The sequence below is a fragment of the Diprion similis genome, chromosome 2 (genome assembly GCF_021155765.1).
Source record: "Diprion similis isolate iyDipSimi1 chromosome 2, iyDipSimi1.1, whole genome shotgun sequence".
Lineage (NCBI taxonomy): Eukaryota > Metazoa > Arthropoda > Insecta > Hymenoptera > Diprionidae > Diprion > Diprion similis.
In genome coordinates, this window is record NC_060106.1 from 19,049,605 (window position 1) to 19,066,752 (window position 17,148).

At 34.5% G+C, this 17,148-nt stretch overlaps 2 protein-coding genes across 3 annotated transcripts in view; one reads left to right on the plus strand and one right to left on the minus strand.

Moving 5' to 3' along the window:
- The window catches only part of LOC124413748, a 37,980-nt gene that overhangs the window by 5,129 nt on the left and 15,703 nt on the right, over positions 1 to 17,148 (plus strand). The gene's annotated exons all lie outside the window — the stretch shown is intronic.
- LOC124413759 (carbohydrate sulfotransferase 11) overlaps positions 1 to 17,148 on the minus strand; it is a 31,950-nt gene that overhangs the window by 1,743 nt on the left and 13,059 nt on the right. For both annotated transcript variants that reach the window (XM_046894521.1, XM_046894511.1), the window contains exons 3-6: positions 3,835 to 4,088; positions 2,805 to 3,045; positions 473 to 649; positions 187 to 344 (exon numbers count right to left, since the gene is read on the minus strand). In XM_046894521.1, coding sequence (XP_046750477.1) covers positions 187 to 344; positions 473 to 649; positions 2,805 to 3,045; positions 3,835 to 4,088 — 830 coding nt within the window. The remainder of the gene's footprint in view (positions 1 to 186; positions 345 to 472; positions 650 to 2,804; positions 3,046 to 3,834; positions 4,089 to 17,148) is intronic.

Sequence of the window (17,148 nt, forward strand, 5' to 3'; positions counted from 1 at the left end):
TGTGGATTGAAAAAGTTGGAAAAACAAAATTTTTAGTAGGTAGAGCAAACCGAGGAAGAATGAAAAATCGTTCACGAAAAGACTTTTGATCTTTTTTTTTCTTGATATTAGAATAGAAATAAATATCGTACGGTATTAATAATATTAATAAAAATAACGATGATTACGATAAAGTTTGACAATTACCTGAACATTTGATAAAGATCTCGGATTTGAGATTTGGTGAGCTGCTTGAAGTAACTTTTCACAACGTTTTTCGTCTGCGTACCGCGAGTCGGATTTTTCCACTCCGGTTTGATGATGTGATCTACGTGGGCGTGTTTTATGAGAAAATTTTGATCGTCCTGCGAACAAAGAATTGACTCGTAAATCGAAAGAAAAATAAAATAAGAATAGAAAGAAAAGCCACATATCGTAAATTTGAAATAAGACGAAATCCGAAACGAATTTCAAAATTCTGAATTCAACTCACGTGGAGAGTTTCAAACTTCGCTATTACGTCGAACCTCACTTGACACGGTGTGCAAAAATTGGCAATCGGTGTCCAATGCATGTCCAACTCGTTGCCGGCTTTCCATTCGCACAAAAGCCATCTGACAAATTCTTCGAAAAGCGGATATCTTGGACCTTGGCGACCGCCATTCGGCGTCTGAAAAGAAGATGAAAAATTGAAACAACGTCGAGTGCATGGCTTGATTTTTCAGAAACGTTTGAAACTTCTACTTTTATTTTGACGCCGAATATAGTATAGATATATGCAGTATGAGCACAATGAGAAGATGTGGATGAGGGAAAAGGGAAAAGAAGTGAATTTGGATGTTGGCCGAACGGAAGTTGACTTGAGGGTGGCCGGTAAAAATCTCCCCAATAAAATTTGACCAAGTGAACAAAAAAAAAAAAAAAAAAAAAAAAAAAATTTATAAATTATTTGAATAAAATAAAATAAATTAAATCAAAATGCACGAGAAATGATAATTAAATCTATCAATATGATTTTGAAAATTCGATGATTTCTCTGGGTGAAAATATAAAATTCTGCAGAGGGTGGCGGGGGGGGTTGGTCTTGGAAACAGTGAAGTGATGATAAGAAGAGGATGCAGGGTATAATAATTAGGTAGTGATGCAAGAGTGTGGAAGAAGAATTTCAGGTCTGGAGGTCGTAACGTATACATACACATGAATGTATGAAATTTAGAGAATAAACGTAAGGGTAGAGGATGAGAATTAAATTTCGATCCACTCGAATGAACAGACGTGGGTCGCAATTTTGAGGGGAGGAAAATGAGGTCAAGGAATAGACGAGCTTCGTCTCGTTCACAAATAAGCGCGCTGCCTATAATTTCCCTTGATGAAAACTTGTTTTTGTTTTTATTGTTGTTGTTGTTGCTGTTCTCGGTTTTGCATTAAAAGAACAGAAAAGAAATTAAACGCGAGATTCTGCAGCGGGGATCTTATTATTATTATTATTTGGGAGGTTGAATATATAAGGCATGATCCCATGCGAATCAAACAATTTTAATCGCCTTTCACTCTCAGTGTGTAAAAAGAATATAAATTAGGGACTGAATTGCTTCGTAATTTCATTTTCATCCCTTTTATAATTGACAAAATGCGGCACATTATGGGTTTAAAACCTGCTATACGCATCGATTCTAATTCTAAATATGGTCGAATTTTACGTCGAACTCATTCTGCTGCTTCTTTATTTATTCTTTAATTATTTATTTATTCCTTAGTGATTTTCGCTGAATTAAATTTTTCACAATAGATGAAAAATTTTAATACTCGGATCAAGTCTCTCTCTTTTTTGCAACGAATACAACACTTTAATTATAATATTTTTATGTAACGTCATCTTTTTTTTTATTTACTTATCAGACTTATAGTTTAGTTTAAAAAGTGATAAAACTTTTTTAGAAAACGATAAAATTGCGGTCGACAAAATACCGAGCTCCAGTACTGTTTCAAATAAATTTTACCATCAGAATTCCTTTCGATTTTTCTCATTAAAATGAATATAGCAGAGAAATTTAAAAATTAAATTCTTGTGTCTTTTAAAATCTAAAATGGTATATTTTTTTTTTAGTTTACCCTATTTCGATAAACCAAGAGTATAATTTCCTTTACTTATTAATCATCCACGATTTTCCTTGAACGATTTCTTGAAAATAACGTTAAATTTTTTTTACATTCACTTTCTAAAGTATTAACGATTGTTTTCATAAATGTATGTATAGTAATTTTTTTTTTCTGTCGTAGAAACGCAAACGAATCTCGGCTTTTAGGTTTTATAACCCGACGGCTCCGTCGAGTGAGTCAGTGAGTGAGTTTAGTATGGTAATTGAGTTGAGACTAAAGGAAAAGTTTTCAAAGTGCGGGATCATCTCGGGCTCACAACGGCTTCATGGTCCCTTAAGTTTCCCGTCACTCATAAACCGGGTAATTGAAAAGCGCCGAAACAAGGCTTGACTTTTACTTCGAGTTTCAATTAAACGAGGCTTGGATCACCCTCTCAAATTGACTACACATTATTCTGGCTGATACGCAGTTTCCGCAGTAACTTAAACGTCGAATTCAAATTTCATTTAAACCACAGCAACGGTTCAGAAACCATTTGCAATTTGGAAAACTTAGAAAATCTTCATTTTCAATAAAATAAGTCAAAATTCAAACAATTACGTAGACCGTATTTTCAAACTTCGAAACTCGAAATTATGATACAACTATAGCTCTTTAAAATTGACTTTGCTATCAGCAATGAATCGCAATCCAGTTTTTGACACTCTAATCAAAAAACTACTCACCTTTTTTCTGTAATGCGACAAAATGTGGACTCCAAGTTTGCTGTGATACGTGTTGGGCAGACTCTGTTCAAGCTTATCTCTGTAACCGCTCAAAAGTCTCTCGAACGGATGACGAACTATCAGGAAACTTACACTGTCGTTCAAATACGTCGCGAGTTCTTTTGCCGTCGGTCTCGGGTACCTCTGACGTGCCAATGTCAGCGGAACTGCTTTTGACGCCTTCAAAAACTGCGGGCTGTACCTGAAAAGTCCGTAAGTTTGAAATTTTCTATACGGAACTTGATCACGAAGTTCATTCTTTGATTTCTTTTCTTTGAAAATGTGACAAATGTTTCAAACACATTATACACGAGTTTTTTTTACTCAGGATTTAGAAACTCATAGTCAAAACGTGAAGAAATTTTTTTTTTCTTCGCAAGCATCGGAAAAGTCTGGGATTTTTTATTTTCGAGTCCAATTTGAACATATCTTGGATTAAAGAACACGATTAAAATTGCATCTCGACGATTCAGCTGCTCTTAAAAATTAACAGTATGTACTTGACTATCAGACTTCAAAAGCAACGATTCTACTTCAGCCACTGTTCATCAATGGTCCCAAAATTTTAAACTGATCAATGATATGATCGATCCATAATCTCGTGCATCTCTCGTACATACAACGAGTGATTGGATCACCATCATGATCTATCTAAGTAAATTCTGATCAGCAGACCCAGTTCGTGAACGTACCTAATCCAGTAACAGTAATACATAGAAGATCTTTTGTCGATGTTACATAAGCCTGTATCAGAATGATGACAAAAGGTGTAAGATCCACACGTAAAAGGTATACATCGAGGTTCGACGAGAAGAGAGCACTTCCGTTTGTCCTCTAAAGGCTTTCCTTTAGACCAAGAAAAAGCGTCGCTATTGTCGTTCGAGGATGACGTGTACCTACTACTCGAGTTTTTACGATATAGGTACACACATGCATTGCATCTTTGTCGGCGTATCGATAATCAAGATCTCTTGACACGAGTTCCCCTTACCCAGCGAGTAGATTGAAGTTGTACATCCATGAGGTTGAGGCGGCTTTGAAGATGTTGCACCAGACGAGGTGATGCTGCCTATTAACGAGGAACTCCCAGGCGTTCGGTTTGTGGAGCGAGTCGTTTCCAGGCCTGTCCAAGCCCTCCTCCGAGCACTTTTGCGCCAGGAAACTACGTCTGTCGGCTAGTCGATACTCCGTTTCCACCAACCTTTCCTCCTCCATTATGCGCTCCTCGATGGTCATCGTTTCCTCCTTGAAAATTAAGGAAACGAGAAGTTATAGGCGTGAATCGTGGAATCAAATTAGGGCGACCATCTCACCCTCCTTTACTTTAAAACTAGCAAAACATTTCTGCATCGATGATTGTGAATGCTGAGGAAAAAAAAATTTCAAAGCAGTGATTCAGGTTGTGATCAAATTTGACGGGATGGGAAAAAACTAGATATTTCATGTTTTTTTACGGCATGGGCATTTAAAAGTCCACCATTTGTGGCAGTTTTCGTTCCGTAAAATGACGCTTTATACGGCAGCGAACAAAGTTGCGGAATAAAGTCTTTATTCCGCAGTTTTGATGCGCAGTTCGAAGTGCGCATCCCAAACTGCCTTATAAAGTAGCTTCGTCGAACAGATCGCGACATAACCTCACTCTTCGTTTTGCTTTTCAATGCCTATACCGTGAAAAATATTGTATGTGGCATGCCCGTAAACCGTTTTTTGGCTCGGATAATTTCAGTACTCGCTTCCGGCTCGCCTACAGCTCGTCCTGAAATCTTTATCCTTGCCAAAAAAAAAAAAAAAACAAGCGGCTTACGGGCATGCCACATAAATAGCTATTTTTCTCTCATTTCCGACATCATAATCATTGACTTTTTGATTAATGAATTGATTCTACTACTATACCTATATACATACTCAGCTGAAGATCGAAAAGGAGTATCTAAATAAAAATTGTTTATTTTATTAACAAAGTGTTAATTTTTCTTGGATTCTGTTATCTGTTCCAAATCTTGACAAAAAAAAAAAGAATTTTGTTTCCTAATTCTTTCAACTTTTTTCCCTTACGCACAAAAAAGGAATGAATAAAGTTGACGAAAAATTTTCCCTCGCAATCACATTAACTTTTAGCGTAGGTATATGTATATTGTATATACCTACTCCGCGGTATCGTTCGTGACCTAAATTTTTCCGAGGCATGGGTCACTCGCGTTAATACAATGTATACAGAATGCATTATGAAACGGGGATGTAATCGCTGCCCTCAAATTTCTTGCAAATCAATCACCATTATGCCTTCGTGTCAAGATTGTTATGCGCGGTTGCGTAAAAGCTACTGTAAGATGCTGCGTTGCGCTTTAAAGAGAGAAAGAGAAAGAGAGAGAAAAAGACAAAGAGAAGAGGGGCGCCTCTGTCCTCTTTCGGCATTCTCGGGGTTTCCAGGTTGCGTAACTGCGTGGATAAAATTGGCCCTGATCTAGAAGGTCAAGCCTGTCAGACTAAGCCAGGGTAGGTTAACGATAATTCGTTGAGCGCCGGAAGTTCTTTCATCATCAACGTTGTCGTTGACGAATTATATATGTATGTACCTACATATACATATATCGTGTGTCCATGAGTAAAGTGCGCGCACCTTACGCGCGTGCGTCAAGTTGTTCGAATTTTATTGGCCGACTAATGCCAGCCACTAATGGCACCCACCAGTCGCGATTGGTATTGGGTCGGCTGCTCAATCAGGTGTTAACTGCCGGCCAATAAAATTCGAACGATTTGACGCACGCGCGTAAGGTGCGCGCACTTTCATTAGGGACACACGGTATATTTTATATACTCTGATTGTGAGTCACATAGCGACCTGTGTACGTATATATATATATATATATATATATATGTACAGTAGAAGTCGCAGAATTGTGGAAAAAGAGAAGAAAAGAGAGAAAAAAATAAAACGGAAAAAGAAGAAGAAGGGAAAAAAAAAATTACGAAACGCTTTATTATTGTTGAAAGAAATTTTATGTATATTTGTACAGGATTTAACTCCTGCTGCTAAATCTTGAAAAGCTTCCGAGATTCCCGGAGCTTACAGTACAATCCCTGAAAAATTTTCCTACCCCAACGTCGAGGTAAAATAAACCTGAAAGCAATTCCTCGGCGCACTTTACAAGAACGGCTTGATATATATGTACATATCTACCTGAATGTTATTTAAAATTTATGCGGGGGTTTTTGCGTCTTTGCGTATAATTTTGAGTCGGGTATGAAAACGTCGAGAAATTTTTTTGTTGACACGGCAGCGATTCGATGTAAAAAAAAAAAAATTCATTTTGATACAAATATTTTGGATAATTTTCGCCCGAGCGATTGATTCAATTTTATTTCCTCGTGTATAGGTAACCATGAATTTAAAATAATCAAAATAAAAAAACAGTCCAACTGAGATGTCAAATATTCTCCGGATCAAAAAATTCTTCGTCTGGTGAATCGTGAAGTTTATACTTTAGTTAATATGTGCTGATGCTGAAAATTTCAAAGTTTTCACATCAGGTTCAGAAAGCTGTGAAAATCCGGTCAATATTTTCATTCATACTTTATTTTTTTTTTTTTCGAACCCCTAATTTTTCAATTTCTTCGAGAACGAGTTTCTTCGTTGAATTTTTACCCGTTCGATGGATAGAAAGAATGTAAAAAAATACATTTCCAATAAATACATTTTCAAACGATGATTATTATTTTCTCGCCTTCTTGAACCTTGTAAAAATCTAATTATACCAAATATTTGTAATAAGAAAAACGTTTATTGTCAAGTCAAGTTCGAATGATTCTAAAAAGTATCGAAAAAAAAAAAGTGAAAACGAAAAAAAAAAAAAAATATTAAAAATTATCTCTGATACACGAGTAAATTTTGTTTCTTGTTTTATAATATATCTGTACGAATAAAATTACCAAAACTTTAGTCTCCAGATTTTATCCGATACCTGAATCATAAATTAATCACCGTATCAATTAACTCGATAACGCTGACAATCATTTATTTATGATCAGACCATAAGGCGTTTTTTTTTAAACCTGCCAACGATTGCACCCCCCTCCCCCCCCCTAAATCATACCGATTATCACCCTGATTTCGTATCCTCTTGAGGCACCGGAAATGCTGGGTTAAGATAACGCCGCGGCTAAAATAGGAGCTAAAGGTCATCTTGCCCAATTTAGACGCTCTATGGCGCCTCTGGTCTATCCGGCGCCTTCTTTATAGTGCCGTATAACCCTGATCTTTTAAACCGTTTATACCGATTTGGCTAGAGAAAAATTCTCGTTCGGGATTTACGTTCCCACCTCGATTATCGTCAATTTTTATTCAGATCCGGTTTTTTTTTTACACTTTTTACTTACTGTGGTATTGAACGAACGTAAAAATACAGACTAATTAGCGTAATTGTTTATAATATGTGATTTGTAAATAAACAAACTAAAAAAAAAATGACAGTTTCTTTTTTGGAAAAATTTATTTTTTGAAGAATCTATCGAAGGAAATAACTTGAGATTTAATCGCTGATTACGAATCCGAACTCAGATTTCCAAAATTCAAAATAACGGATTCAAGAATGTATTTACATTTTATTTCCATTGCTTCAATTTTTTCTGCATTTATATCTAATTACGACCTTAGAATAAAATCAGAGAATGAATTTATCAATTTTCTTGTACTTGAAAAATTCACTCGGGTTTTTCGTCATTTTAATTCGCTTTCCGTCAGACTTTAGAGGGGAAGAATTCGCGAAGTAAACAGCCGGCGAGTATTATATACACGCATCTATATATATATATATATACATACGTATAAGTTTATTAGCTCGTTTCCTCTGCCGTTTATACATGAAACTGAAATCTGGTCTGGCAACTTTTTTTTCCCTCGAAAAGAAGAAGTAGACAAAATACATGAACTATAGTCATTTACAGACGGTGCAGGTCATGCAACATTCCGTGAATCTTCATTATCCCCTCCTCTTTATTATCATTATTATTATTATTATACGTTATTACTTTCGAACTTTTTCCAAATCCCAGGGTCTATCGATTAATTTTTGTATTTTTTTTTATTTTGGACGATATAGCTGAATAATTATCGTTCAACAATTTTTTAAAATTTTGTTTTTCGTGCAAACAGACGAAATTGCGGCAAAATTAGTTATGATTAAGAGTCTGATTATAAAAGTTCTGTCAATATTGCAGCGTTTTTTTTTTTTCATGTGGTAATTACATCGTAATTTGTTTCCAATCAAATTCGTTCGAAGGGCTTTACGCGTGTTTATTTTGTAAATCAAGCAATAAATAATACGGTTCAGATTCTGTTGGCGAAGGGTTCCTGTTTTCATCTAAAATTGCGGGGTATGCGTGTCCGTCAGGCCGCAACCCTTGTCCGATATGTTTGCCTTGGTAAGTAGAAGTGTATTCCCCGTGTTGTATATATATAATATATATATATATATATATATATATATATATATTCTTCGTGCAGGGCCGTTGTTTATCTTGTACTTCAAGATTATCATTAGCCTCGCAACAAGCAGCTAAGACTATTAGACGACAATTGGTCTCAGCTTCACCAGTTACAGTCTTCTGCGGGGGGTTAATTAATCACTCGTCACTTTTTACACCGACCAGATTTCAACATTGGCCAAAGTCTCAAAATATATCTTGTGATTTCAAAGATTTCAATGATTTCAATGGATTGATAAAGAATTTTAACAAATTTCAACAGACGTCAAAAGATTTTATAAGACCTTAATGATTTTCAAAGATTTTCAAAATCTTTCGTATAATTACATAAGCGTTTTATGTGATTTCAAAAATTTTCAAGGATTTTAGCCTGATGATCTCATACAAGAGTTTAACACTGTTTCAAAGATTTTTTTATGAACAGAAACGTTTTCATAACATTTCACACAAGACTTTATAATTTTTTCCTGATAAATATTCATAATAAAGATTTAACAGGATTTCATGGAATGTCAAAGATTTCAGAATTCAACAATTCCCATGATTTTACTAGATTTTCTAATATTTCAATCAAATTTTCTGTAATTTCTAATGATTGCGCAAAGATTTTTTACAAGATTACAAACCAACTTCATAATTCGTACCGTAAATTTTTTCGGCGAGGGTGGATTAAAAAAAAAGATGATATAAAAAAGTACACAAAAGAGATCTCCGGTGAAAGAAAATGCTCGCGATGTAAAAAAAAAAAAAAAAAAAAAAAAAAAAGAAGAAGAAGAAACGAAAAACGAAATAATGCTAAAAAGTCGAGAAGATTCGCGACGGTGAGGTGGAAAAGTATTGCATATACGTATATGTATAGGTATATATACCTATATACGTATAAGGGTATGAAAAGAAAAAAGAAAATGAACCAGAACCGCGATGAAAAATTTTTCATCTCGGAATTTTCACCGAGGAGAAGTTTTTCCAACAAATGTAGCCGCAAGTATTGCGGACACGTTTCAATCAAGGTGCGGCAGGTTCGGTGCATGGCATGCAAATGTCAGGTATATATATATGTATACTGCATAGGTATGTAAGAATATTCCAAGGTTCGGATATCTAGCGGAAAATCTCTCCCGCTTCCTCTTCGAGGGAGGAAAGGGTAGAAAAGAGAGAGAGAGAGAGAGAGAGGAGAGAGAAGCGGTTTCCGTTTATTGATTCTGCGGGGCCTCAGAGCCTCGGTGGTATATACGCGACGTGGGACACGCCACTGCATAGGAAAGGATATCAAGCGGTGGTATGTTCGTCGACGACGACGATTACGTAACTGTTGAAATCTAACTTTTCTGCTTTTTCGTCTGCTTGCGTGTCGTCGAGTGAAAGAGGAAGGGAAAGGGAGAGAGAAAGAGAGAGAGAGAGGGCGAGAGAAAACTCCCAGCGGGTCGCTGCGGAGAAGGGGAAGAAAAAAACGAGAAACATCGATTATTTTATCGACCGTTTTATTGGGTCACGAAGCTTTTCCTAGGCTTCTATAAAGTATAGCTGATTTAGGTACAGGTTTTTTTTTTCATCCCCGTAAGGTTATGCGATTCAAGTTTTTCCCTTCTCAAAATCTTCTTGTCGTTCTTTTAACGTCATTTTGCACCCTTGCGAATCGGAGAAAAAGAGTCTGCATCTTGAGCTGAACGAGATAAAATAGAAACTACAACGTCTGTACGATTCGAAAAATTTTTACGCCAAAAAACGATAGGACAATGTAATTTTTTTGTTCGTGAAATTGTTGTTATAATCAGCTGTTCACAGTTGAAATTCAGAGTCATAAAATGTTTTCCTGTGTTTTTGGAACTTTTCTAGCTGTGATTTAACTGCAATAGTTTCAGTGTGAATTTTTCTATCATCGTTTGATCACGTTTCGGACCCAATTGTGTGTCGAATCCTTCCACTTCCGGTGCGCGAAACGTTGACGCACCCAGTCGATAATTAATCAGTCTCGTTTGTCACTCTGATGTACTTCGCTTTAATCTTGGCCGGCAATTTTGGTAATCGGTAAACTATACGCCTGGCAATCTTATCGATTGATTGATCAATGGTTTGTATTTGAATTTTGATAGCGAAGAAGTGAGCTCGCGGGTAAACGACCGATCGTTATATTATATCTACAATCTGCAATCAATAGATAAAGCTATCCAAAAGGTTACAGCTGTTCAATCGGGGGATCAAAAAGCATCTATACCGAGAGGAAACGTCGAGATGTTACAGAATGAGCAGGAGTCGACAGGCAATGAGATTTCTGCATACAGATTCCGTTACCGACACTTAGCCAAGAGACAAACCCTTTTCTAGATTATATGACGCTAGGAAATATCTTCACTCTTTCTGACTTTATCGATCGTCGGATCATTTCCTTGCTTTATCTCTCTGGCAATTAGCTCTGCTTTACCATAGTTTTAACCCTCACCAGGTAAAATCCTAGAACTGCATTAGCACTCAAGCCTACGTCATCGAGTAAGATCGAAGAATTTCGTCTGAAGAGGGTTGAAATTGTGGTAAAGCAGAGCAAATTGGCTGTAAAGTAGAGCAATGAAATGATCCGATGGTTGATAACGTCACCTAGAATGCGGATATTCCCTATCTTCTAAAATACCAGAAAAAAGGTTCGGGTCTTGGCTAAATGTCGGTAACGAAATTCATCAATTAGCAGCTTTTGATTCCAAATTTCTTTTTTTCTTCTATACGATACCAGCGAGCTTTTATACTTCGGTTATTTTGTTGCAAATCTCTCGAGAATAAGAATATAAGCCTACATATGTGCAAAACGAGAAACGAAAAAATTTGTGCCGGTTAAAAGAAAGTGGAAAATCGATTGCACGAGTTTTTTGAATGTTTTTGTTACCTCTTGAGTAGAATCGTTGAGGCGATTTGACTGTGCGATGGAATTGTAAAGTAAATAATATATTTTATCAAAAGCTAAATTGAAAATTCAAGAATAATCAAGCTGAGCGATGCATTAAACGTTTCTCGCGACGCGACGAGAGAATCGTTAAAGAAAATTGAATACGTCGGTAATGGAAGAAGATGAAAGCTATCGAGCGACTTTGAGCGCTTTTCGTTCTGTCTTATAAAAAAATGTATAATTGCATTTATAAGACGACGCTACGGGAAATTTAAAGAAAAGCTCGTAAATCAAGCTGTTGTATTCAGTACTTGCGAGGCGTCTCGAGATTGGCTTGTGTTGATCCCGACAAACAGCTTCGCGCGATTATTATTCAAAGTTATTTAGACAAGGGGAAAATAATTTTTTTTCTGTCTCGTTTTATTATCGCGGCGCTTTAACGTCTCGACAACAAAAACAAAGCCGTTAATTGCATTTCCTGAAAAACTTCGTTACAATTTTCTACGTACAATTATAATGTAATACGTGCAAAGTCGTGGAAAGTTACTGAAAATATTCAGAAACGAAGATTTAATAAATGGTGTCCAGTCATTGTGATCAAATTTGTTTCCAATTATTGCAATTGCAATAAAAATTCTCTTGAAAATTTCAAAGTAATTTTAAATTACTCGGCAACTGAAGTTCATAGAGTCGAATTCAGTTGAAACAATATTCCCTCGAACTGAAAGAATTTAAAAACATCATAAATTTCTGCTACGATAGTCGAATCATTGATGACTCCGAAGAGATCCCAAGTATTAGATCATTTCAGCAATGAAAAAATCTCATCGGTTGAACAATTTTAGTGAACTACGGTTGATTTTGATCGTAAATTAATAAATCTCTACAAATCTACAAAATCAGATTTTCTATCTGGCTTTTCAGCTGACGAAAAAAACGTGTTTTGCGAAATCACGCGGTTTTTTAAACGTCGATCTGATTCATTAACGGAATCTTTTCAAAGTCGTCAATAATTGTACTATTCTAATTAAAATTTATGCTTTTTTTAAATTAATTTTTGTGTTACTGTTTACACACCTCTTTGACCGGACTGTACCTTCCCCACACCCTTAATCCATCAAAGGGCTGAAATTACATTGCAGCTTATTTAGTTTTAACCTGAAAAGCGTATAAATTCTTTCACACCATCGATTATCGTCGGCTGTACGACGATTGCACATAAAATAATTCCTCACCGCATACCCATGATGCACCATATCCCCATAAATTCCAGCATGCTACCGCATATACAAGTATGTTATCCACGTATAGGGACTCGGTGAAAATGTTTCATGCGTTCATTGATCGTCGGTTGCATCGGTGCATCGAAGGCACTTCAAATATGCCGCAGCCGGTGAATGCATTTTTCGTCGTTCAGCGCTCTTTGACTTTATTAAACTTTTCCAACTTTGTTTACCAACCGAATAAATTATTATTATTATAATAATAATTATTATTATACCACTTGTCACGGGATGCATTCTATAAAGTTTAATTTCGAAATCGTGAAACGGGATCGATGGAATTCCTAACAGAAATCTCTCACAATCAGTGCAAAAAATGTGTTGCGAATTTAGGTTTAAAAATACAAATCAAAATAACGATGTAATAATATAATAATAATATAATAACTTAAAGATTATAGTAAAATAATGATGTAATACTATTTTGAACAGTTCAAAGATTGAGGCTTGATAACTTCGATACGGCTCGCAAATCTTACGCAAATCTTCATTCAGACTTTATTTATCGCGCGTTAAATTTCCAACAAAAATTTATATTGCTTATTATTATACAGTGAGTCATTGACGAGTAATGAAATTCCAAAGTTATTTAAATGGGAATAGAAAATTTAGAATCGTCACCTTTGAATAATAATATTAAGAGCTCATGTTTTAACAGAGTTTTTATTAAGGGATACTCTGACGATTTTTCAGATTGTTCCTTGAAAAAAAAAAATAGTCGATTTTTTTTTAAACATTCTAGTAGGTATATATGTATATAATGATATGTTTTATCATTAAATTATTTGTATAATTATTATCCAGAATCTTGTCTACTCGCTGAAGGGTTGAAGATTATCATCATAGATTACGTAGGTAGTTTAAAAAACTCACGAGACCTTGGCTAACAATCACACGTGAATGAACCTAATGTTACAAAATGTGCACGAGAGGCGGTTAAATTTGTGCAAGAAAATTCGTGAGCTTTGTAATCGTCGTGTATCGCGTTTCACGTTAATAAATTTATTCCTCGTTTTATTAATACTCATATATACAATTTATACATATGTATTATATGTATACGCACAGCACAAAATGTATACCTCGTGTATACATATATATATATATATATATATATATATATTCAGCGTATAAATATTATTATTATAGGTATGAATTATGCTGAATTTATATCCCAACACGTTGTATTCTGCATGTTACACAACAATTATGCAATACGTCAATTGAATTTTGTAACAACGTTTGATATTCGTGTGAAAATTCTAAACAAATCTGCATATACGCAGATTTTCAATAATTTTTTAACAAACATATAAATTCGTGGAAAATTAGTTCGATGAAAATTGATAAAAAAAAAAAAAAAAAAAAAAAATTCTGAAATTGACAGATTTCAAACGTGTGAAAACACGAAAAGTTCACTGTATACATACATATATGTTACATGAACTTCGATATGCGAAGGACGACGAGGGAGCGGATGGGGAAAAATTGGCAAGGGCAAAGGAAACTCCGAGGGTCGCGAAATTGGGGATGAAACACAACGTAGCGTCGCATGTACGCGTCATTTGTCATCCCGGAGTTTCTTCGGCAAACAGCGTGTGGCTTTCAAACACGACATAGATCGTTCGTATCTGCAAGCTATCTCTGCGCAATACGTACGAATAATACATATATGTGTTTTAGAAAAAAATTATAATTTGCGATTTTCGACCATGGCGCCCCATAAAAAATTTGTTTAGTTTGAAAAAGACAGATTCAGAATAAAGATGAGCGTTCTACGTTATGCGGAAGATCACGCTTGTCGATCGATTTTTCACTTTTGAACATATTTTTTTTTTTTTTTTTTTTTTTTTTTTTTTCAAATTTATCTAGTAGGTATCGTAAATGAAATTTTTTTTTATTGCCTATATTAATCGTTATATCATAATTTACGTCACCAAATAAGACCCACATTTGTACTAATATTAAGTCTACCGTTGATGTTTGGGAAACGAATCTGACAATCTTTTTATCATTGATTCAATCTCATAAAATATAGTTAGAATTCAAAATACACTTTTAACTCAGGAGAATAAGATTCTCGGATGATATACCGTTTTGGTATGGATCGTGTTTTTTTCACAAATCAAAAAAATGTGACAAATCTCTAATTTTTTTTTTACAGAATCCTTCGTTCGACCTAAATAATCTTCTTTTGCTTAGCTTGCTATACTTAAAATTCGTTCTCATATTTACAAATTTTGCTCATCTGTGTAATTAAGATTAATGAAAATGACGTTGTAAATATTTTTCTTTTTACTGAAATAAGTAACCGAGTGCAAACGAATTCTCTAAATAGTATCTAAATTCTTCTCACCATAAAACTTTTTGTCATTTCTGATTAACTTGATTGTAAATAATTTTTTTTCCGAACACACACTATAAATATATATGCGTAAGTAAAAATTAAAGATTCTTAATTACTTCTTCAGCACCTGGAGTAAAAAAAAAAAGAAAAAAAAAAAACCATTCAACATCAATTCTGTATACCTAATACAAGATATACGTACCCAAGTATATTGTCTTTATTTTTTTTTATGCTAAAACGAAGTGTTTTATCCGCACTCAGCGAGACACTTTTCTTCTCTTTATTACCCGCCGTTAAACCTTCGGTGTAGTTTTATGTAATTGGATTTTATGTTTACGAGTTTTTTTTTTTTTTTTTTTCTTTTTCTACTCGTTTCTCATAACCTTCAACGTCAAATTGTAATTTACCGTAATTCTTATACCTACTAACATGTTTCAATTGCACATGAATTCCTAAGGATAAAGCTTAGAATAAGCATAAGAGAATTAAAAGTAACATAAAAATTATAATATTCATGTACGTCGCAAGTATACGCAAAGGAAAAAGTGTGACAAGTTTTTTCTACCCGCAATCGCAATATTTTTTCACCAGGATTCGAATTTACAAATTTCAAGCTTGGATACATTACGCAGTATAATTCTCACTCGAACAAAAGTACGATTTTATTAAAAAAAAAAAAAAAAAAAAAAAATGCAAAAAAAAAATACCAACTATTCGTTTACGAAATATCAATTTCCGATTCAGGAATAATTTTGAGTTCATTATAATTCCGCACGCTTGCCCTTTATGCACAAACATATATATAACATATATATATATATGTATAACCGCTGAATAATAGAATTATTTATAGATTATAATGATGAAATAAAAAGGGGAAAACAAAAAAGAAAAAAGAAATTAAAAAATTTCTTCTCGTTGACTTTTTCCACATATGTAGGTTATACAAACTTATTCCCCGACTCTGCAAATATGTGACACGGTGTCTTTCCCTGTCTCTTATTCTCCCCCCGCGTTTCTCGCCGTCAGTTATGAAATATGCATTCGTAGCACTTCACGTTTCGTTATCATACGCCATGTGCATACCTATAGATATAAAGTGTGACGTGGATAACCTGCGTGTCCGAAATGGAGGTTTATACGTGTATGTAAGTGTGCGTATAATATAGCTTTATAAATAAATGTATAACCGTGGAATATTGCATACGTTTTTAAAATATCAGCTTACCCGAGCTAAGTCAAAAGTAATCATTTGTATGAAATACAGTTATTTTTTCAACACGAGCACTGACTTGCATGATTCGCTCTTAGATTTTTTTTTTAATTTTAGAACAATTCTCCGATCCCGAATTATGTGAACTATGCGATTTTTTTTACTTTTTGGCAAATTCGAAACAGGAACGTTTCCATTTCTCTGAGACTTATTAAACATTTTCAAATCTCTGTATACGATGTATATTATATTTTTTACTCGGATATGAAGATTTTTAAGTTATTTGTGGGAAATAAAAAATGTGTGGAAAAAAGGCGAACTAAAAAAAAAAAAAAAAAAAAAAAAAAAAAATCAAATTAAATCAAATAAAATGGCAGAGACAAAATACAGCTATAATTTGACTGCTTTTATTATATTCGCACAGTCGTTCAGCTCGAAGTAAAAAACTAAATGAAAAATTCTCTGGAATCTGATATCTGATCGTAATATTTTTTAGAAGTCTGTCGGATCTACTTTTAATAGTTCGTTACAAAGCGAGATTTTCATATTAACGATAAACTTTTTGCTCGATATTTGCTCTGACATAAAACCATATATATATATATATATATATACTCGTATACCCATGTGACGTAAGTCACGTATTTGCAAGTGCTCTGAATTTCAAATAAAGTCACGTACGTCGAAGGCATAATTCTACTTTTATTAAGGATGTTTTTAACGCCACCGTGTATTCTAAACTAATCTAACAATAAACCACAGCAGGCAAAGCGTGTCCACGTAACAACAGTTGTTACCCGACAACGAAGAGTGAACACATCCGATCCATTTTTGAACGTCCATCGTCTCCAGGCTGATTCCGAAATTTTTCCAAGTTTTCAAATACCGCGTTAATCGCACGGATTTCGAAATAATTATCCACGTCTATATAATTTCTCCCCTCGTTTATAATCGTTTTGAATAATATATTTAACTGTACGAGCAAAAATTTTTACACTATTTTAAAAATGTAACGTCAGCTGTAGATTGAAACGGGAAAATGAAAAAAATTGTTTCTCTGTTTGTTCAATTCTTTCGAGAATTTGGATAAAACAAAAGGTTCG